The following is a 24,359-nucleotide window of genomic DNA, read 5'->3' as shown; positions in this document are numbered from 1 at the left end:
CCAAAGCTGATTATGAATATGAATAAAGAGATATTGTATATCTAAACAGAGGTAATTATTTCACAGATTTTGCCCATTGGTTAAAAAAAAAAAGAAATAAAACCCTCTAATCCGCCTTCTTTTGAAGCAAAATGGCTGTAAAAATGCTTATTTTAATGCAGACTTTTTAAGGAATCTTTGAGGATAAAAATAAAACGATAAAATTCTGATCTAGGATAAAATCACGGGATTAAGGTCTCATGTAGAATAAAATACATTTAAAGATTTCTGAAAACATTTTAACTGTCCTTGATAATTATAGGATATGCAACAATAACGTTGACGAGCTGGTTTTGGAAAATAATTGGAAACTGGCATAAAAGAGGAGCATTTGTCCTCCTCCTCAAAGATGAGATGCAGAGAAGTAGTTGGTTACAAAAGGTGCCAAATCTACGGGGATTAAAATAAACATCTTCTTTAATTAGAGCAGGCAGATTAATTCGCAGTGTTAAAATTATTCCTGCACTAAATAAACCAAAAAGTGCCCTTGTTAATGTGCAAAATGAGATTTCTGGGGGCCCGTCCTCTGTGTGAATATCGGCGTCACTGTCACAGCTTGATGACATTCTTTCGATGCATCTTCCCCACGAGGAAAAGCGTTATTGACAATTCTTACAGAGCAGGAGCTTTCACCGCAGAAAGCGTCAATGAGATGATTCTGGCAACTCCAAGGGGGAATCCAGCCACAGTTATCATTTTAAATGATGTGGACAAAATCTTCGGTCGCCGTTACTGCGACGGTTTACACCGTCAGCTATAAAGTAGCCGGTACAGTTAAAACGGCTTTGTCTGGGTTGCTTTTAATCTACGGTCGAAGACCTTTTAATAGCATTCTAGATTATATACGCAAATGGGAACGGTGGCTGGCCGACACACATCGTATCCGTCAGATGCTTAGATGTAATAGTAATAATTTTATAATAATAATAAATAGAAAGGGGCACTCTACTGAGAGGGTGCTAGGTAAGTAGGACAGCTTCCCAGAAAAAAGGAAAGTTAAACATGCGTGGGATAGGCGTTAGGCTCCTGCATCTAAGACGATAACAAGGACTGATGAAGGTTTGAGTCTTTACAGCAGGGAAAATGGGCAGACAAGATGGGCCAAATAGTTCTTATCTGCTATCAAATGTAAATTTATGAATTACATACATTATAGAAAATAGAAGTGCTGCTGGATTAAGGGGAAGAGAGTTTTGGGGCTTTTTTGCATATATCAGCGGACAATATTAGTTGTAAGAGTTAATCAAACAGCTTTTTTGTAATCTTGAGGATTTTTTAAATAATAACAGGAATTATCTATAAAATATTTGAGGGGTAAAATCACTGAAACTTTCAGCCCTAGTTAAAAGCAGCTTAAATATATAAATATGCTGGGTTTTTTCTCAAACCGATTCCTGAATCCGAATTGTAGATGCAGAAACCTAAAACCTTTGTGACTTTTAATAATAATTAAAAAAAAAAACTTACAGAAAACAAAATAGAATCAAACTGTAAGCTTTTAAAGGGCAGGGGTGCGCCTAGTGCCTACACTTATAAACACACTGCTACTTAATTGCTGTTATAGTCGACAAGTAATTGGTACTCTGCGCAAATACTGTTCACAACTCTTTGTTTTCTTCCTCTATTCTGAAGTGCCCTGTTGTCAGATCACAGCGAGAAGACGACTCACATTCACATGTCAACAGGATCACCTGCAGGTTAGACCTTCAACTGTTAATACAGCGGATAATTCTTCAGCTACATGACATTCATGCGGGGAGCCAGGAACTGTTCTCAACTGGATATGTTAAGTCCTATTATTTCCATTTTTCAAAGGCTAGATAAAATGGAAACAAGTCCCTCGGTAACAATGTCCCCTGGGGTTACTCACATGGGTGACGCAGGGACTGGAGACTGCAATGTCCACCCCTTTGCCAAGCACAGGACTTAAGGGCTTTGGTTGACATATCTAATCAATATCGAGTCCTTAAAGGAAAACTATATTGTAGCTGAAAATGAGATATGCCAAAAGTGATGGAATACATGCCAATGTTTATAAGACCACACAGAAGACAGTAGAGTATTAGAACCATCGTATATCAAATAATGGTTGGACAGGAGGAGACTAGTAATGCCCATCTTTTGACCACCATTGTACTAAAATAAAGGAGTCCAAGCCCCCCCAAACTACTAAGCATTAATACATAAAGAAAACATTTTGATTGAAGTCCCAGCACATAAGGATGGCAGCTCTTTCCAGATCCAGTATGTAATTAACATAACAATTGACACACAAATGATGTCTTAAAATGGTATATTACACCTCCAGTATTTTTAGATATCTTATAATATGGGAAACTGCCAGCTACTGGGAAGCAGCAGCGGCTTCTAGTGGGCCCTAATGGCCATCAGACCCTTTTCAGAATGGCCATACTCAGGGACTTCCCTCTGATTGCCTTTGTCTAATTAACCCAGTTCTGCTCTAATATAATCTCTGACTCTTCATATAAAGACCTCAACAGATCAATATACTAATACACAGTAAAAGCTATCAGCAAACATTAAGTTATTGCACTACTAAAAAAAAGCAATAATTCCCTAATTATTCTTCACCAGCAAAATATAACCCGCCCAGGGCCAATATGAACCAACACAGCCGTAAATACGGTCACCGAACAAAGTCTGAAGGTTATTTGAAGGTAAAACAGTAGACAGAGAAACCTCAAACAGGAGAGGGACTTACGGAGTCTGCGGCAGCTGGAGGCCAGCCTTCCCACACCTGATGGCGCACAGGGATACTTGTGAGATCGTAGACATTCCTCTTCACCTGTATGGGTGACAAAGCGAGCATTTTATTTAAAGAGGGGGAAAATAACATTGATACGTGGAAAGAAACAGAACCGTGGGGCTGGTGGGATCCGACACAGGGGCACAAACATTCACGCGAGCGAATCGGATGAACATGAGTTTAGATGGCGTATGTAGAAGATATGCAGAACGTGTAATCAGAACACAAGCATGTAATAAAATAACACGGAGTCTAAATGAAATGGGGCAAAAGGAACTTCTGTTTAGGAGGTAACGAAAGGAATAAATCTTAAGCGGTAACATTAGTATCAGTACATTCATTTATTACCCCATGCCAATATTTTTTTATTTTATTTTACAGATTTTTTATTTAAAAAGCAAAAAAAAAAAAAAAAAACACTCCAGAGCTTAGTGTCCTGAACCGCTCGCACCACAAACAATTCCTGATATGATAAGAAGTTTCTACTAAAGGAACAGAGCAAAGGCATTGGGAGGAATAATCATGCAAATCCTGAGAACTGTAATTTAAGATGGATACCATGGTATTAAACATTGATTAAAACCCTTATTTTTATTAATCTATAAAAACACAGAAAATAAAAGTTTAGTGTCCTGAATTCTAAAATGTAGAATTTGATGAAGATGCATCTGCAACTCTACAACTGTGTATAGGACCATAAATCCAGCAAATACTTCTGTCTTAATTCACCAAGAGCGTTTAAGTTTAATATTAAAGTTTGAAGAAGACTGGAAAAGGGTAACAGAGCGAGATCTTGTAACAAGAGGAATATATAAGAAGATATTTGTGCCCAGGTTCGATCATGATCACGCTACAACAATGTCAAGGGGCTAAGAGCCCTCTGAGCACCGCCAACTGCCTAAAGCTGTGTCTTTATCAGGAGTGTATTTGCAAAGACCATTTTAATTAGGTGTTTGTACTGCCGGAAAGGTTATTCAATATGGTCCCGTTTGACCCCTGGAGAATAAAGCAAAGCCGGGCTGAACTCAGAGAAGATTGTGTATGACCAATCCATCCCGAAGCCGCTTTGCAGCAGCGTGAATAGTGAGCGTTAGCATTTATGCCCCTGCACACATCTCGGCCATAAGGCGAGGATTCACACATGTATAAATATATGGCTGAAAAGGCTGCAAAAACAATACATTTACGCAAACAAAATAGCAGATCGCACAGCGCAATGACTTTACATGGAAACAAAAGGAATCTGATCAGGGTCAGGCAGTCGCCTCTGCCTATGAAAATCAGGTTTTTCGTTCTTGACGGTATTTCTCCCCAAAACACGGCATGGTATATCCAGTGTCCCAGCTGATACACACACGTGTAGGGTAACGCCAGAGTTTGTGCCGTAAGGGTTACTTAATATGTATAGCTAGCTGTATCACATCAATACCAGTAACAAGAGTATCATATGATTTTTAAGCAGGAAAACGCAGACGTATCCACATCATTTACTTGTAGAAATGCCACCCCACCCCCAAATATATTACATATTCACCATTTACTCAAAAACCCTTTTGCTGGCTTTGCACGCACCAGATGCCGCAGAACTAAAAGGCCTATGATGCACACACATCTGTATGCATTATGGGAATCGTTGTTCCCCATAAGCTGAAGACAACGTGCCCACTAATGCCTGGTACGTACGAGACACTACTCCTTTGGTGAGGTCTTTAAGGTGACAACGCATGTGGCATCCGTATCTCTTTGTCGCACCTAGCATCTGGTGACAGAGCTGCTTGAGTTACTGAGATTTGTATCACATTACACTTCATCACGAGGGAGCCTGGAAACCGGCTTTCATACAGTATCAAAGAAATATGAGCAATGGAAAAACCCAGTTACCCAATATGTTTTTTTTTTCTGTGTTCCTCTCGTGCACCTGGGAGACGTGGTCTTACCTGACCGGCTCCGCTGATTTCATTAGGTTTGGGCAATAGGGACTCGAGAGAGAGGGATTAACACCAATCCCACATCGTTGGAGCAATCAGATCTCCTGTAAAGCTTATTCACAGGCCCGGGATTCTCAAGGGATTACTTTGTATTAATCAGAGTAATAATGGTAACAACACTCGCAAAACCACTTTTACAGCAAATAGTAATGGAAATGGTTTGCCAAAATACGATCTTTGCCACAATTGGCATTCTAGATCTTTAATAATATGAAAAAAAAAAAAAAAGACATGGCGTGTGTGGGATTAAAAAAAAAGGGGGACTTCTTGTCTGGGGTGCTTTTTGGTTGAGGACTGGCCCTGGTTTTCACAAGTACTTTATGACAAAGCAGCTACTTACAATATGATGCCACATTAAGTTGGCATACGCAACACAAAACATGGAAAATAGAAGTTATTTTTATATTAACACAATGGAAAATGGGAAAAATGACTAATGTCTATGCGTAGGAATTAGGGATAATCCACAGCTACTGGGAAGGGCATTTTATTTAGAGCGGAGCGGAGTAAGGCCTTGTAGGAGATAAAACAATACCGATCTAAAATAAAGACAAATCGCGCTCTTGGAAAGGTTTATACACGTTTTGTGTGTACTTAGGAAAATAATGAATGGATAGAACCCTGCGTTAGGATCAACTCCTAAATAGTCAACGAGGACTCTAAATCGATGGCAGAATTTTTTTTTTTTTTGGCAAAATAATGGTTAAGACAACATCAAAAACTAGCAGATACTTGGCATTCCTTTCAGCTTCACAGCACAAGGGGCTGCATTATGAAATGAACAGTGTTTGCCTCTTCTATTAACTTATCGGCAACTGCACTGATTTCAATAACATTCCAGCACTATCGAGGGCTTAAAAGGCCTTTTCTTGTTATAGTGTTATGTTGGCATAAAGCACAATGCCAGACTGATGTGCTTCACAAAGGTGATCAAAGATCTGCTCACGCTAGCCAATGCACAAGTATTCTTCTGATTTGTTCTAACACAGTGACCCCAGCTTAACAACTTATCTCAAAAGAAAACTAGTTATCACAAGCAGCCCCTGCTGTGAGTCTGCCATGGACAACGCATTAGGTAATGTTTGATAAAAACCAACTCATGAGGATAACTAGTTTGTTTTGAGGAGATGCCAGTGGCGCACCACTCCAGCTTCACATCTGTGGCTACTAAAGAAACACAACTTTCCATTGTAGAGCCCACATTCTGATGAACGCCGAAACGCGCTGTAGATTTAATCTACGAGATGTCGATAAGACACTGGATCAAATGAGTGCCGAGGTTCCCTTGGTAAGTAAAACTCGATTACCGATTCTACACAAGCTTCTGTGAATGGCAAGGGGGTTATTTTCTTGTTTATCTGAAAATACTAAGAATTGTCAGTAAAACAATAACACAGTGGCCATTGATTACCATGTCATCTGTAGGCCTGACCGACAGCCTACCTAGATTAAGTAATCCAGACAATTAATTAATACAGATCATACTATCTGAATAAAGGTATCAAAAATATGCTCATGAGGGACAGCACAACATTAGAAAAACAATAGGTTTGTGACAACTTTAGGTTAGATTTTGCCTACATTGCCTAAATGTAGTCAACTTATTTTAGGAGCTGAAATAATAAAAAAAAAAAATCAATGATCTGGCACAAGTCAATAATATCACATTCTCAGTGTCTTTTGTAGAAAAAGATTGCCTCATCACCAAAAGGCAAATTCACAGTGTCTGTAAAGCTTGGCTGCTATAAGGGAAATTGTGGGAGGCAAAAGAGGAGGCGCTTGGTAATAGCTATGCTCCTCCCACCTTTCCCCATGTTCCACCCATGCTTAATGACCCCCGTCCTCTGGTTGTTCTGTTGATCATACGTGTTGGGAGAGCTAGTCCTCCACTTCCACAAACCGTTCTACTGCTCCCAGTTGAACCTCATTTACAGAACCTCCAAGTGTGTCAAGATAAATCCATCTGTGTCTACGGACTGGTGCGGTGCAGAAGAACAGACCTAATCCCTTTCCAGAGAAGAAAATGAGCGGAGATCCCAAAATGGTTAAATAACTTTCAGTGTCGGAAAGAAGTTAAACAAAGAAGGAAATAAATACATTAGTCCATATATTTGGTGCTTACAGATAAAGAATTTTAATATCCTTTTTTATGTATAAATTCCAAAAATTCAGCCAATTTAGACTGCTTTTTTAGTGAAACGATAAATGTAAAAAACAGAAGTCTTGGCCAGATCCCCAGTATTAAATTGTCAGACTTAATTAAAAGTTGGATGCAACTGGTTCTCATGTCTCAGACTATAAAAAGATTAGGTGCGTAAACTAGTGTAACAATCCAAGAAGCTCGTAGTCTCATGATACTTCCTACAAGGGTAGATTAGGGGTGTCTAAAATACTGAATACCCCTACTAAGAGTTTTTGAATTCTATTATTTATTAATCAATGAAGGGTTAATTCACTCTACAGTTAATGGGTCACACTGGGTCAATGGGTCAAAATCTGCTCCAATAATTCTTCATGCTTTTCTTCTCTACAGTGAGATATAACACTGCCACCAGGTGGCCGGAGGTAGACAGCGCAATCTGAACCCACTAATTTTAAGAGCACCATCTACAACCTCAAACAGCTTCAACAACAATGAATGCATTATTTTAATAAGCATTTAAGGTTTAGTTAAAAAAATCCAGATAAAACTGCTGCTCTAAAGCAGAAGAATAGCAGCATCTTCTGTGATTCGCCTTAAAGTAGCAAATTACTGAAAGTTGTTCCCACTTAAAGCAGGAGCACCAAGTACATGTGAAGACTTTTAGATCCCCTGGAAATTTCATTAGGGATGGAGGCGCTTATTTGCACATGCACACTGCTGAGCAGGAGACGTGTTCTATAAAAATTCCAGACCAAACGCGCAAGGAGGATTCTGATCAATCTATGCATTTGGACAATAAATTGTAAGACATAAGATGGTAATCATCATATACATTAAAGTGCACATGATGGCTGCAGTGAACCTTTAAGGCCAAAAAGACCCGTGTGAGCAAACCACCATTTACTTTTCAGTGGCAGTGACAGCAAACTACTGAGTTGCCATTCGTGGAAGCCCAGAACTGGAGATCATAGCCGTAAAGCTACGCTTTGCAAACCTTCTACATTGCGGCAACCTCGGTGTTGTTTTAATTGCAGCTCTTGGTTTCAGTGCCAGAAAATGGAGTCCAGCTGTATTATTTATTGGAAGATCTGAAGTGCAAAACTGCATATTCACACTATATGGCCCATTGGTCAGACTGAAAGGACTTGGAAAAAGTCTTGCTGCCGGTGGTGAATTTGAGAAACGTGCCCAGCTATCGGAGGGGCTCATTCACTCGGAACAAAAGGCTAAACTTTTATCTCTTTTGTGCACTGAAAGAGAGCAGAGGGAGGGCCTGTAAAAACATCTTACTCTGCCAGGGCTCAATCACTTGAACTTAATGCAACTCTTTCCACAAATAACGTATTTATACATTATTTTATATAGAGCCATCATATACCACGGCGCTGTACAGTGGGTACACAGAACATAAAACAGTACAACATAATTTAGTTTAGAGAGACAATAGGTACGGAGGGTTTTGCTCAAAGAAGCTTACTATCTAGGGGGATATATTCACCATTAATATATATTTATATACATATATTAATATATAATTTATATACAAGATTACAGACTGGTCCATTGGCAAACAAGGAAAGGGTTAACATTTTTACTTATCCTTATGATGCTTTACTCAGATCTGCAGATCTGTGGGGTTTTCTTTCCCAGATGAATTATCTATTTACAGCAATTTGTTCTATTGTCTGATGATGGTGTTCACTGGAGTGTATGGATGTTGTACCGATGTTCTAGAAACCCGTAAACATTATTAGGATACTACATAAACCGGCATTGCAGTCAAAACGTTGGGTTATAATTAACCATCAGAATTAGCGCCAATGCACAGCACACACGTTTTATTTTAAAGTAATGAAAAGAGTCCATCAAGAACCAGAAAATAATTTCAGTGTGAAAAATTTTACTGAGATAAGACAGAATTAAAAATATAGGAGCATTTTGGATAGAAGGGATCTAGTTCTCCAAGTGAAGCAGCCATACATTATATATGTGTGCCTACTGACCATTCCCATCTCCTAATGAAGGATGGGAATGGTCCATCTCCAGGATCTACTGGAGGTGTATTCAGTAATTTATATTTATATACCGTATTTGCTCGATTATAAGACGAGGTTTTTTTCAGAGCAAATGCTCTGAAAAATACCCCTCGTCTTCTAATCGGGGTCGTCTTCTAATCAGACCTCAAATAGAGGTCTGATTAGGAGACTAAGATCCAGATCCCCCGCACCGCTGCAGGGGACCTGGATCCTCCTGTCGTCGCCCCCCCCCCAATTTAACGCCCCCCCCACACACACACACTTACCGGTGCTTCCGGAGGTGAAGTTGGCAGCGGGGGTTTGTATGCGTCCGTCGCAAATACCTTCCCCGGCTGTCAGAGATCAGAGTTCCCCGCACCGGTGAGGGGAACTCTGATCTCTGACAGCCGGGGAAGGTATTTGCGACGGACGCATACAAACCCCCGCTGCCAACTCCACCTCCTTCCGGCTGCCGCGGAATGAGACGTCAACCCGCTGCCCCGGCAATACAGCAGGAAATTGGAAGCACCGGTAAGTAAGTGTGTGTGTGTGTGTGTGTGTGTGTGTGTGTGTGTGTGTGTGTGTGTGTGTGTGTGTGTGTGTGTGTGTGTGTGTGTGTGTGTGTGTGTGTGTGTGTGTGTGTGTGTAGGGCATTTCTGGAATGCCTTATACCCCTATATGCCACTCTGGCACTTAGGGGGTTAAAATGCATATTATGGGGCAGAGTGGCATATAGGGAGGTATAAGGCATTTCAGGAGGCAGAGTGGCGTTAAGGGGGCATTTAATAGAGCACTCTGCCTCCTGAAATGCCTTATACCTCCCTATATGCCACTCTGCCCCATAATATGCCTTTTAACCCCCTAAATGCCAGAGTGGCATATAGGGGTATAAGGCATTTCTGGAGGCAGAGTGCTCTATACAATGCCTTTTAACTCCCTTAATGCCACTCTGCCTCCTGGAATGCCTTATACCTCCCTATATGCCACTCTGCCCCATAATATGCATTTTAACCCCCTAAATGCCAGAATGGGATATAGGGGTATAAGGCATTTCTGGAGGCAGAGTGGCACATAGGGGGTCAAAAGGCATACCATGGGGCACAGTGGCATATAGAGGGTTAAAAGGCATATCATGGGCCACAGTGCCATATTGGTGTGGCAAGCCTGGGGGCAGATGTGCGTAACTGGGGGACAGGTTGGAAAATACAAGAAATAAAAACAAAAAAAATCTTTTTCTCAATCATAGCTTTTATTAAAAAAAATAGTTTACATGAATTAACATTTACTGGTAAAACTTTTTTCCTTTAGGGTCGTCTTATATTCAGGCTTTTTCTTTTTTTCCTAAGTTAATATTCAGATTTTGGGGGGTCGTCTTATAATCAGGGTCGTCTTATAATCGAGCAAATACGGTATATATGCACCTGCTCTAGCCTCCTCTATTGGTCGAGTCGGACACAGCTCTCCAGAAAATATTATTTATGGCTGCTTTACATTGTCAATTAATATGCAGTGGTTCTTTACTTTACACAAGATTAGACCCAGAACTTATTGAAGTAACATTTTGCGTTCCCTTGTTCTCACGAGGGACTGCCATTCTAGGGCTGGGAAATACAGGTAGGGACTACTTAATGAACATCAATTTCCATGATTACGATGCTACTTGTAGGGTTGTCTCATCTGTAAGACTGATCTTCAAAACACAGTAGAGTATCCATGTAAGTTAAATGAATAAAATTAGGACAACCTATGGAAGTTGCCATCATAACTTTGAATTATACTTCAAAGCTAAATTAATCCTATTGAAGGTCTAAGCACCAGCAATAAAGACTAGTCTTTGCAAAATCCCCAATCCCAATAAAACAGGTATAATTCAAGACCCTACCTCTCACTACCACCCTGATATAATACAGAGGCACTCATAGGGGTCTTGGGCTTAGCTCAATGGAGACAGGGAATCCAGCAGTCAAGAGCATAAATTGTATGCAAATTGGGACTACTACAGGGGAGAAGATTAAACTTCAAATACCAAAAGGTTGAATTTAAGTGTAAACATAATTATAAAATACTGAATGGTAATAGACCTTGGGTAATATCTTAATGGGAAAAAATGATTAAACGTCTTGACATTTAAAAATATATTGCTTAAAATTAAAAATGAATATTTAAAAGGGGGCTATGAACATCAACCCAAATTAATTTCAAGGATCTTTGGGATACAATATACTGGTAATTACATAAAACAGGGAAGGTGTAGTGATTTCATCTAATGGTTTGCTGCTTATCTAGTTACTAAAAAGAGCGGAGGACCCACTTAACGGGGACAACCTCAATGGCAGCAAGTTTTTAGTACCATCGTCCAAATGGAGCAAAACTGCCGTTGAAATTCATGGACTTCATATGTGCCCACCTACAACGTGTAAAAATCATAACAAATATTCAACTATAACTATATATATATATATATATATATATTTATATATATATTGTTTTATATGGAGCTATCAAATTAAGTAGCGCTGTACAATGGGTATATATTTATTCACACTTTTTTATATCAAGATCTTTGATATGCTGGATACTTGAGATCTTTCCAGGTTTGACCCAGCGTCTCCCGGTGGATCGCTGCTTCTCCAGGTCTCTTGGTCATTTTCTCTGAGCAGGGAAACAACGTGTAGCCACGCCCACTCCCAGATTCTGCCTACTCACAATGCATTTTCTATCTGCTGAATTCTGTCCCCTGCCCCACCTCCAACACAAAGCCACTCCCCCAGAGAGGAAGGGTTATCTTTGATGAGATCATTATAGGCGTTTTAAAAACCAACCTTATGTGTATACAACAGAAGTGGTCACCCTGCTCACATGACCTGAACATTTAATCCTCCTCATTAAGTTGTCTATCTCCTAAGCTAAAATTGTTAATAACTATCTCAAGACACAATTAATCTTTTTGGCAATGGAAAAGCCCAATTTATAGGTTGTCCCCATAGATGAATTCTATTATCTTGAACAAGAGCACAAGTCAAATTTAAAAGTCAAAGCCACACAACATACAAAGTCAAAGGTGGCCATTTACTAAAACGTAATACAATCTACACTAGATCACAAGTGGATTCTAGTATTATCTCCCATCAGACAACCCAATAGATGTTTAAATTAAACAGATTGTTATTATTGTTGTTGCCATTTCCTTTACCTTGACATAATGGCATTATGGTGGTCTTGCTTGTAAAAATGTAATCATGGGCTATAAATCAGTACAGTAGTAGTTTACTTAAATAGAGAACATTTGGTATAGGTAATTTTAATATAGAGTTTTTAGTAAAATTTTGATATACATTGTTTCCTAGAAACAAAATCTGGTGGCAAATTCAGTGAATCTGTTCAGCTGTAAATTCTCTGCAAATTTCTAGGGAAAAGAGAGTTACAGATTCAGCTTATTATTTCACAGTTAGTGACTTTTCTTTTTAATTATTTGTTGTAATAAATCCTGCATGTAGAATATATAATCCTCTCTAATGAACTTGCTTCATCATATTGCAGTTTTTATTTAATTTAAACTAATTGAACAAACATTCATTCATTAATTAATGGCGACGTGACAGCCCAAAACAATATAAAAATTTTAACCAGGATTTAAAAACAAAATAATTCAATGAGCAAATCTTTGCATTGGAGAATTTTTATAATAAGTCATCTCTTTCATGAAACCAAAGTGGGCGACCTAAAGTTCTGCCCTTTCTCATTCAGCCACCCTTACAAATCTACAAGAATCGGCAGCTTGACAATAAGCGAAGAATGCTCAAGCATATCATAAGAATTACGATGGGTGCTCCAACAGAATACATGGCGGTACAACACCACCACCCTTGGAAAACAACAGAATGGCTCAGTCTTAATCACCTAGCAGGACACAGTGACTAATGAAAGTCTAGGAAGGCCTGAATTTCATTAGCATTACCATAAAGAATCAGCTCAATGTGGTGTACGAGCAGGGGAATTTTATCCAAAATATGACATGAATCACAACAATGGTAGTCTCCAGGCTGCAGATAAAGTAGGTTTATTAGAACAAAATTATATTTTTGGTCAATGCTAGCCGGTAAGGTATACAGCCGTGGATCTTATTCTCAATGGATATCCCACCCCAACCTTCACCTTTAATGTATTGAACCGTAAAACATTTTGGATTTGGAAAAAGGCTATGTTTCAATGAATGGTCCTCCTGAAGTCCAAACCAAGAGGCTGCACCTGTTCTAAAGTTTTCTTAATAGAGTGATGATGTTCTCTTAATAGTAGCCTCCTGCACTGTAGCGTGGTAGCTTTCTTTGATGGACATGACCTGTTCAGATGAAGACTGGAAGGGAGTGGGTTTGAATTCCTAAGTGATTCCCAAGGTAACAAGCGCTGTGTACAAGGAGCCCAATAATAGAAATCTTAAGAACACTGCAAGACAAAGACACCGCTGGGGATAAAATACAACTTCAAGCAGGAGAGCAGGTACCATAAAAGAGATGTTCCCCAAAAGGCAGAGGGCCATCTTTAAAAAGCCCATTCAATATTCCTATATCTCTTTTCAATAATTTAATATTTTCTTCACATAATACGCCTCTAAAGAGATGTCTATTTAGACAAAGCAGGTGGGATTGGAATTTAAGTAACCGTTATGGAACACGGACTTTTGGTGCTTGCCCCACTAACTGTACAAACCTCTTCATTATTTCGAGGCCTCCGTTTAATCTATCATTAGGACCCGGTGACCCAGAACTAAACGTAAAGCAGATCCTTCCTTCCTCCCATGCCCAGATTCACATGCCTCTCTAGCTAGGGATGCCCTGGAGCATTAGCTGCACAACAGGGTTCCTCTAATCTCAGCGAGGCTCTGTGTAAGTGCACTGGGACCAAGAAATTCATGTTTTACATCTTTAACTACAGGCCCTCCTCCTCCTTAAAGGAGACAAAGAGAAAGAAAGCCGGGGGAAATGGGTATATGAATGTACAGACATCCAGATATCTGAAAAGTCTTAACCATTTACGGTTGGAAAGCCAGTTCTTCCCAGGCGGACCGTGTTGGCGAATGCCGATACCTACTGGTATTAAGGCTGTTTTAGACAATTCATGCAGGAACTGCAAATTAACCAAGTCTTAGATACTTGTGTTTGTGTTTAGTTGGGTCCCGTCCAGTGCAATTACAACCCAAAGCTAGCTATAAAACTGGATTCCATGGTGTGATACTTATTTAGTTATTTTGTTACTAACCACAATGTAATACTGGCCCGTTTATAAGAGACGGTTGTCTGCGCCACGGCACATGGCATCCCAGTGTTATAGTGAATAATACCATTAGAACTTTTATATGGAATGCCAGTAAGTAATGCTATATGGAATTAATAGCATTAATATATGGTCAAATTTTTTCATATATTTTTTTGATACCACGAACGGCAAACTAAATTGATGGATAGACAGAATGATCTCTGAAACAACTCCGCTGCTATCTTGGGAAATGGACACGCTACAAACAAAACCCTGCAACTTTAACTAAATATTAAATGTTTTGGTCGATTATTTCCACTTGGCTAGGGTAATTTAATTAAAAAAATAGAAATGTTACACTCCATCTGGCAGATACCTTGTCACAAAAGAAAGAGAAAACAAATTTATATTAAAAAAATAGCTTGAGAAATAAGTGATGCCGCAGATACTGTTTTCCTTTGGTATTAAAGAGACTCAACTAGACATTACTATGCAAATTCAATTCCATTTTAAACAGTTATCAGCACAAGGGATTTCCATCCTCACATTGCCGAGTACACTGACGATCAACCCCCCAGAGTTGTACAAGTTTAAAGAGATGACCCTTGATGGAGGATGCCTCCTATTGCCTCATCAGCTTTATCTTAAACACATTTTGTTTCTCGATGGCATCTAATCCTGAGCCGGGTACAAGAAGCAGGGAAGAGTAAGTGTCAGAAGTGAACAATAGTGGCTCTACGGAGAACAGATGCTTTTTTTTTCTTGCAGCTGTAAAAACTAAGGGGGGGAATCCGGGACGGCAGTGTCTGGTCACGGAGAATCCACAAATCCAGGCATACGATTTCTCTCTCGCACCAAATGTTTGCTACACAGACTCATATGCTTCTCTGAAACATTAAATAGGGATTTCTTCCTGGGGATGCTCGAAACATGTAATTTTATGTAAAGGAAGCCTCTCTTAGCAACACACCGCAGAGTAACAGTTCTCGATGGCAGAAGCGACGGTATCGAGCACAATGTTTTGGTCAATGAGATGCAGCTGGATACTTTAGATGTGTTTTCAAGAGCATGAATGAATGCCAAAGCTGTATTTATATGGTCCGAACGCTAAATATATATCAGGTTTCAAAACTTTTAAAATGTTGAAGATCGTTTAAGATATAAGCAAATATTTTGTTTAATATGGTAATATTTTAATTAGACTTTTTTAAAATAACTTTAGAAAAAAAATCTGCAGAAATTTGAAACAAAAAATTATAAAATCAAAAGACTTGAAAGTAATCTTGCTACCCACTAAAGATTTTTCAAATTGACAATATACATTTTATATAAATCACTCAGCACTACAAAAGCACAGTGTTTACAACTTAATTAGAAAAAGTTCTAAATATGAGTCACTATGAATAAATCTTTGAAGAACAGAAATGAAGCTATATCGTGTGTCATGATAAAGGTGCGTTAAAAGCGCTCCTTAAAACATATTTAAGGCATAAATATAATAAATAAATCTCAGGGTAGGAACCTAGAAGTGATGGGAGAATTACAAAGTGCAAAATCAAAGAATCCATGTCAGGTTGGAGAACTGTAAAAGTCAGAACCACTTCTATAGAGGGCCAGAATTAATGTATAAGAAAAGATGGAAAAGGTCACCTATAGTAATTTAGTGTACAAAAGAACTTGCGATAAAAAAGGGATAATCCGATACTCTGATTATATATCCATACTAAGAAAAAAAAGAAAAAACAACCTTTGTAGAACACACAAAGAGAAGGTAGATATATTCAGTTTCTGTTGTGATATCCATGACACATTTGATTTGGTGCCTTTTAAGCCCAAACTAATTACAAATCCTAAGACTGTTGTGATATAAGGTCTGGCTGAAGGCTACAAGAGCTTAAGGACACTATAAATAAACATAAGAGCCGCTGCCGTACAGATGAGATGTTGGCCACCCGTGTCGATTCCTTGCCTTGGTAAGAAAGCTAGTTAACCATCTCTGTCTGTGGCAACGACAACTGTATTAGCAGGAGCTGGGAGATGGCTCTGAGACAGTAGGGATATGTATAAATGGCAATCGCGGTGAAAAGTGGTTCGCTAACCATAATCTTTTGAAATGTTTGTGCCAGAGGCCCTACTTGTACCACTGTGCTCCGCGGGAGCTCCCATATTTGCTAATCGTAGCCCACCAAATACCCCACGTTGGACCATTAGGTTCTCTGGGGTAATATAGAAATGATACGAAGCCACCTTAGGCAAAATAATTCCAATTAGTACAGTTTCTGTAATTTACCTTGGCAAATGTCAAATAGATATGCAGAACATTTTGCCAGGGAGAAGCGAATTTAAAGACTGTTGTAAATATCTCATTTATTTTTCAAATACATCATTAAACTAAACCAACTAATTTTAAATAATTAGCCCAAGGACAATTTTTCAACTGAAATGATGTATTATAAATGATTAGCTTGCCAGCAAAGTCAGTTTTGAACCTTCTCATCTTACCCAGTCTCTTTCATCTACTCTCGTCCCTACACAAACATATCTTCAATCGTGCCTTCGCTACTGGATCGGCCCATTTCTCCTTCAACCATGCTATCATAACTCCAATCTTGGAAAAAGTCCTCCCTGGACCCGATCGATCTGTCCGACTACCATCCCATCTTTCTACTTTTGTGACCTTCTACCTACTCACTGGTAAATTCAAGGGCCACTAATCCTACTGGGCCTTTCTGCTGCTTTTGACCCCTGTGGGTCACCCTCTACTTTAAACTCTTCAAGATCTTGGTCTCCATGACACAGCTCTCTCCTGGTTCACATCATACTTTTCTTATCACACCTTCCGCTTCTCCTTTTCTATTAACACTTCCTCTTGCCTTCCATGTTAGTTGGTGTACCCCAAGGCTCAATTCTAGGACCCCTTCTATTCTCACTTTATACTACCTCACGTGGCAAACTCATCTCAACCTTTGCCTTTCAATACCACCTGTTTGCCGATGACACCCAGATCTACGTATCCCCTCCAGATTTCTCTCCTTTCCTCTTAGATCATGTCACTTACCACCTTGCCTCTGTTTCTAACTAGATGTCTGCACAATTTATAAAAGTTGACCTCGCCAAAAAAACAAACTTCTTATGTTTCCACCTTCCAATGCTAACAATTCTTCAGCAGTTTCCTTCAATGTCAACGGTGCAATCATCTTCCCCATCCTCACGCTCGCTGTCTTGATGTCACCCTTGACACTGACTCATTCATTCACCCCCATATTCATTCCACTTTAAAAAACTGCTGTCTCCATCTAAAAAATGTTGCCTGCATTCGTCCCTTACTAACACAAGATGCTACTAAGACTCTTAATCATGCCCTTGTTACCTCCCATCTTGACTATGGTTACTCTAAGCTGGTCTCCATTATACCTTTCTAGCCCCTTTACAACCCATCATAAACTCTTCTGTCAGTCTCTTCACTGGCTGCCTGTGCGCTTCAGGATTCTTTTCAAAATCCTGACTTTCAAAGCTCTTCATAGCAATTCCCCTACTTACATCTCCTCACTCATCTCTAAATACACTCCTGCCGGGTCTCTCCGCTCATCCAATGATGTCCGATTGCCACCTCCTCTAGTTCTCATGCACAGTTGCACACATTATATATTATATATATATATATATATATATATACATACACATACATACACACACATACATTCTAATTACATAAAGTAAAAAGAATGGTGCAGCGGAGAAAGCCGTCTGATTCGTTTCAGAAGGAAGGGCTCCTCTATAAATCCATGCAATTCAACCGCGGACACAAATATACCTTTTACCAAGCAAAATTCAACAGTTGCTTTCAGAAATCCATGCTGTCTTAACCCCTAGAGTGCCATGGGGGGTTCTACTCACCCCCCCCCCCCACAGCACTTACAGGGTTAGCAGTGCTTTTTAAAATAAAACAAAAATAAAATACACCTCCAATTGGCTTTCTATACATCGGCGATTCTCACACATAATGCACTTTTTGAAGAGAGAAAGAAAAAAAAAACAACACATGATATGAAAGGCTTTCATGGCTCTTTCTCCCTTTCATAGGACTTTTTTTTTATTTCTGTTTGCAGTAATCTGCCTTCACTTTCTCATTGCTACAGAACAAACAAGGGAGGGAGAACGCTTTCAATAGGGACTCGGTGTGTAATGGTTCCTCTAGAATTAATTTGGCTGCGCCGAATCCATTGAGCGCCCGGGCTCCCCCCTTCCTCTCCTCTCGCTCCCCTCAAATCATTTTGAGATGAGTGCAGCCCACCGCCTTTGTAATCCCAGCAAACACTTAAAGTGCTCAGTAGGTGTTCATCACGACCATCTGGTCAAAAGCAAAACAAGCTGCTGATTCCGCTTCTGAATAGAATGAAGCAAGTGTGAATTAGTCTCTTCAATTAGCACGATTACAACCTGTCAAGTACATATTGTTAAGCGGGATTATTACTGTACTGGTCACCATTGCAATTATTCAGTCACTGCCTTTTTTTCTTCCGTGGGTTTTGGTGCACCAGAACCGGACGCAGGACTTTTAAACCGCCGGACTCTTTTAGGGATGTGCGGTTAGGAGGCGCTAGGGTTAAGCGTCTCTCGCGATTATTCTATATCACTTATAGCGATGTTACGCCTCGGGAAGGAATGCTTGTGTTGTAACATTCCTGATTAGCATAGCTAAAGCGGATTATTTTTGGGTGGATCGCATTAGTACAGAAGTACTGGAGACACTATCAGTTGTAAAGTATACTAGGTTACAGGAACCAGAAACACATACATGCTCGAGAATGTACTTTCAGTATGAACCATAATAGAAAGTTTACAGTTAATTAAAAAATTACAAATATTGGAATAATAATAATATTATAATAATAATAATAATAATTATAAATATTATATTTCTATATTTAACGTAACTAAACATATTACAGGCACCCATTTTTAGAAGGTTTACAAAGTTGTTGTTTTTTTTTTGCTTTGAATTTATAGAGCATATTCATTGGGGAAAACAAAAATATATTGCAGCGCTCACAAAAACAGTAATTGTTATCTGATTAAAGGCACCATTCTTTTTTTCCCTGTTTTTACAGATATTTTTTTAGAAATTTAATTTATTTTAACACAGTACTTTAACAACCCAAGTGGGTTTCTCTTTGATAAAAAATTTGAGCTCTCTAACCTGCAAATAAACTTTAAAAAATATTTTATTTTAGTCTTTTTTTTATCACAATGAAAAAACAAAAACATTTTTAAGAAGTTCTGTAAGTTTCTATATCAGCCAATAAATTCTGATTTAGACACTTTATTTGTGATTACATATTTCTAGGTCGAATTTCTGGGCTGATTTGTTATTTTATTTCTACTACTAAAGGTTTAACGACAACGCAACAGCAAACCCTTTTTAAGAAGCTTTTAGCACCTGCTTTTGAGCGGCGTGACAATTACGCGTTCCGCAAAAAGTTATAAACGAGGCAATTTTTGCGATAAGTTTATTTGTAAGGGTTTTCGGCATTCCAATGTACCAAGAATCTTTTTTTCTAAATGCTAGTTATAAGAATGTTGAAGTAGGGTGTACTTTCGTACTTCTAAATGGTTAAAAAAAAATATATATATTTTTTGCACCTAAAATCATATGCATAGTTGGGTATTTTATAGCATGTTCTTAGCCTTAAAATTGACATCTAAAAAAAAAATGCTGGATCTTCCAGTTACAATAAGACAAATTTGATTAATAAAATTATTTATTAAGAAAAATCATGATTTCATTTGATCCACATAAAAACACTTACATTAAATCCCTAAAATACTAATGTTCACAGGAAAAGGTTTTAAAAGTAATTTCAAGCAGCATATGTTGCTTTGTGTTCCCCATGTATATTTTACTATCCAAACATATTGAGGCCAAAGACAGTTGCACTCAACTGCGGGGAGCGGGGACTGGCTTATGGAATATTAATTTCACCTTTTAATAATTGATGTAGTCATTTTGAATCTTTCTGCATAGACTCGCGTGTGCGAGTGGATTGCATTAACACTGCTTAAACATTTCAAATTGTCAGAATGGCCAACTGCATTTTGGATATATTTGCAGTGTTTCCCCCCATCGAAACAGTAATAATGGCAAACCAAATATGTGCCTCTACTTTATAATCACTAAACATTACTGAATATTTTATATCTTTTTAAATCTCGGTGTTTAATTTAAAAGGGTGAAATTAAGTCTCCTTCCCGCAATGTGCCAATTATCTCCAGATCAAACAATATTCCAGCCATTATGCTGTGTTCTGTTTATATTTGAGAAGCTAATTTTTAAATACAGAATGGCGTCCCGGAGTTCTTCTTTAAAAAGTGTATCAGACAAGAGAGCCCTCTTGTGGCTAAAAGAATAATTTCGATAGGTAACAATGTTTCCAACAGCAGCGGGACATGGTATTGTGCGCGGAGCCGTGCTCATATTTACAATAATATAAACACATCTTTAATACAGAGCACTCAACTAGTAACTAAAAAATATATATTTTAATGAAACTAGACACAAAATAGGAAAAAAGTAGAAACTTGAGTTCCACTTTGTTTTCTATAGAATGCAGCCTCCCAATAGGGTCTTCTATGATGGTGGTCCCCGGGAAAATATTTGCCTATTGAAGTGGCCCACGTAAAACGCCTAAAAATAAAAGATGGTTCAACACCATCTGTGTCTTGAAGGAAGTTAAATGTTAAAGTTATAGGATTGTATGAATGTAGAAGAACAATTATTTTTTTTCTTGGACTGGGGACGTGTTTGTAGATATGACACGAGCAGAAATAATTTGATGCAAACTGTTATTGTTGGCGTGTTTTGCCGCCTCCATCGTCTTCCACCCTTACCTCCTGTATGGTGCAGCTCCCAGAGAAATGCAGGTTGTACTCCCTCTGGACCTCACGGTGCGAGATGATCAGCAAGTAGGTTTGGTTTAATGACTCCGGCAAGGTGCTGTGGGGCAGGAAAATAGAGACTGGGTGTCAGTAAGGACATGCTGCAACCTGTTCCTTCAGAGCTGCGACCCCCTCTGGGAGGGTCTCGACAACCTTCCAGACAAGTCCAGACACACGCAACCCACAAACGGAGCTGCTACAGTACTGACCAGATAGGTAACACACAAACATGTAAAAATAATTACTATACCTATTAGACAGGAAAAACACAGCCTTTGGTGATCGCATGCGCAGCTTTATGGTCACTGGGAAGAGCGTCCACCAACCCCTCGTGTGTTAAGTGCAAGTTTACCATCTTAAAGGGTATTTAAGGCATAATAACTAACAGGGGTGCAGATAGACACATACAGGTGACCACACCCTCATATACATAGCCACACCCTGTAATGACCCCGCCTCTTCCCAGCTCGAATATGAACAGGGAAACTCTCTGTGCTATCGCTAAGTTGCTGATTGCGGTTGATTGGATCAGGCGTCCTTGTAACGGTGCGCGAGAAGAAGGGGAGAACTTCAGGACAGGACATTGCTTAATACTACCCCCCCCCCCCCAACAGGCTGCCAATAGATCTCTGTGCCACAAAGGTACACCTAATATCTCCAAAAATATGGAACTGGTCGACAAACCAAAAGGACAAGCTATACGTTTTCTTTAATGGCTCCCACTGCACATTAACCCCTTAAGGACAATGGGCAGTCACTAAACCCATTGAGAACAATGCATTTTGAGCCCGTACATGTACGGGCTTTGTCATTAAGGGGTTAAGGAAAGGTGTCAGACCTATGATGCGTCCATTTAGATACATCCTAAATATTACTACCCTCCTCCATCATTTGCGGTGTTGTAATCGGGACACCTGTGTTAGGCGGTGTGTGCTGCATGGCTAGAGGTGGGAGAGGAGGCAGAGACAGGCGTGGATAGGGGCAGATGCATGGCCACGTGGCCACCTTACCCGAAGCGTCACCTTGCAGCACTTGAGCAGTATGGCTGCAATAATAACTGTTCTTCAAACGCTATTTCTAGCTAGAGAACTGCGGGAAAATGACTGCAGGTTTATCCGTTCTGGACACGCTATCAAAAGCAACATAAGAGAAGTAGCCACAAAATATAGCTAGAAATAGGCAAGTACGGGGGTTTCCTCAACACTTAGATTTTCCTGTTATTTTATAAAACAATAAAAGTGCTGGCAGCTAACATTTTCTCCATGATCTACGCCTGGGTGAGAAGATCATGAACTACGGAATGTTTTGTGAGAAATATCAGCTATTATTGTCTTTTTTGGTCCTATATTCAAATGACGTATCCTGCAGAATAGCAGCTTATTTGCATACAAGGTCAGCAGAATGCGGCCAAAATGTAAATAGATATTTTTCACTGTAAAATATCAGCAATTTGTGTGCATTGATTGAATGTCTACTATAAATACAATAAATTATGTGCAAATCTGGCTGTAAATGCAAGTGTTCCGAAAGCAGTCTAGGCGGGAAGCTCTCATGTTTCCGTGGATCTGCTGGAAGGAATTTTTGGGGGGTTTTAAGTGCCTTTGGGATTTTAAATAAAACATTGCAAATCTGTCAATTAAATTTCCCATTTTTAAGCTTGCAGATTTATACCGGCTCATGTCAGTCACAGACCACATTTACTGTAATTACAGCGTATTTACATTAACCCAAAATAAGAAATCAATATGTAAATGTAATGTTTGTTGTAGCTAATGCTGGAGAAGATTTCACATTTGCCTAGAACATCAGCCACTTAAAAACCTGGCAGGCGGGCAAATCTCTGGAGCCCCCGTAACACAGAATCGCTCTCGCAACTGCCTCATGGACCAGAAAGCAAACAGACTGTTAATCCTAGCGGAGGTCTCACGCTCAGGCAGAGGGGTCCGCCGTCAGATGAGAATTACCAAAGCCTGGACCCAACCGGCCGCCTTAGTCTACTCAGTCCAACAAGGCTCTCGCATGCAGGATCCCCCACGCCGTCTATTGCTTTATTGCTTAATGGGAATTAATATAATAAGTATTAAAAAAAAAGACTATTCTAAAGTAAAAGCAGCCATGTTTTCTAGGGCTAAGACACTCCATGGGTAAAGCATACTCATGGGCCGGCGACCGAAAAACTAACTAGATAATTGGGTCTGGAGCTGGGGTTGAACGCGGCAGGTGCTTGTGGTCTTCTTTCTACATGCATACAGTGATCTATACATCCAAAGATGGAGTTCAATAATTTATATTATATATATATATATATATTTTTTTTTTATTTATTTATTTATTTATTTATTTATTCAGGGTAAATCACGAGCATCACCACTTTTTAGAAATTACCTAAAAATAAAATACGTGAACATGCAACGAAGAGGACACAAACAGCTAAACGAATAGACAAATCTATTTATAAAATTACGAATATAATTTTTTTTATAAATTTCAATAAATGTATTCAGCAGCACAAGAGTGTCCTAAAAACGGTGGGTATCAAAAAAAAAAAAGTTGAATGAAAATGTGTAGCGTGGATGCCAGCACCCAAGGGTTAATGTGTATCTTCCAGAAATAAACCAAGACGGGTAGAGGCAAACTTCGAGAAGAGGCCGAGTTTAATTTTTGCCATTTGCAGAAGGAGCGGTCATTTTTTTTTTTATTGAAGTATTGCTATACTACAATATCTCATTTTAGTGCTAAGTGTGTTAAATAAACAGACATAATCCTGTATGTGTTATAATCGAGTCCCGAATGTAAATAGTACGCAGTCATCAGCGCAAACTGAGAACAATATATACAGATTTATCCAACGCAAAGCTGCAATCACCTGCATGTGTATAGCTACTGCGCCCCCTGGTGGTAACACCATGATTAGCACATTATTCCAATATCATGCGATACATTGGAGCAAAACCTCTAAAACCTCTAAAGTGATGAGCAGGAGCAATTGACATTATGTTTAGTACATGGGTGGTGTGAATATTTTTAGACAATGACTTGACAAATATTGTACAATACACGTGCAAGACATACAGTATATAGGTTAAGAAAGAAAATAAGCAAACTATCCAAAGACTTCTAAAGGTAGGCTTTAAGGCCCATTGTCACAAATATAGGGAAATTAATAATGTTTCTAAGATCTTACAATCAGGGACACATGAGAACACCAACTGAGTCCA

The 24,359-nt window shown here is 39.1% G+C and overlaps 1 protein-coding gene across 1 annotated transcript in view; it reads right to left on the bottom strand.

The window, feature by feature from the left end:
- The window catches only part of FAF1 (Fas associated factor 1), a 99,531-nt gene that overhangs the window by 51,680 nt on the left and 23,492 nt on the right, over window positions 1-24,359 (bottom strand). The window contains exons 7-8 of the mRNA XM_053469842.1: window positions 21,094-21,199; window positions 2,762-2,845 (exon numbers count right to left, since the gene is read on the bottom strand). Coding sequence (XP_053325817.1) covers window positions 2,762-2,845; window positions 21,094-21,199 — 190 coding nt within the window. The remainder of the gene's footprint in view (window positions 1-2,761; window positions 2,846-21,093; window positions 21,200-24,359) is intronic.

Source organism: Spea bombifrons, chromosome 6, assembly GCF_027358695.1.
Source record: "Spea bombifrons isolate aSpeBom1 chromosome 6, aSpeBom1.2.pri, whole genome shotgun sequence".
Lineage (NCBI taxonomy): Eukaryota > Metazoa > Chordata > Amphibia > Anura > Pelobatidae > Spea > Spea bombifrons.
This window is presented reverse-complemented; position numbering and strand designations above follow the sequence as displayed.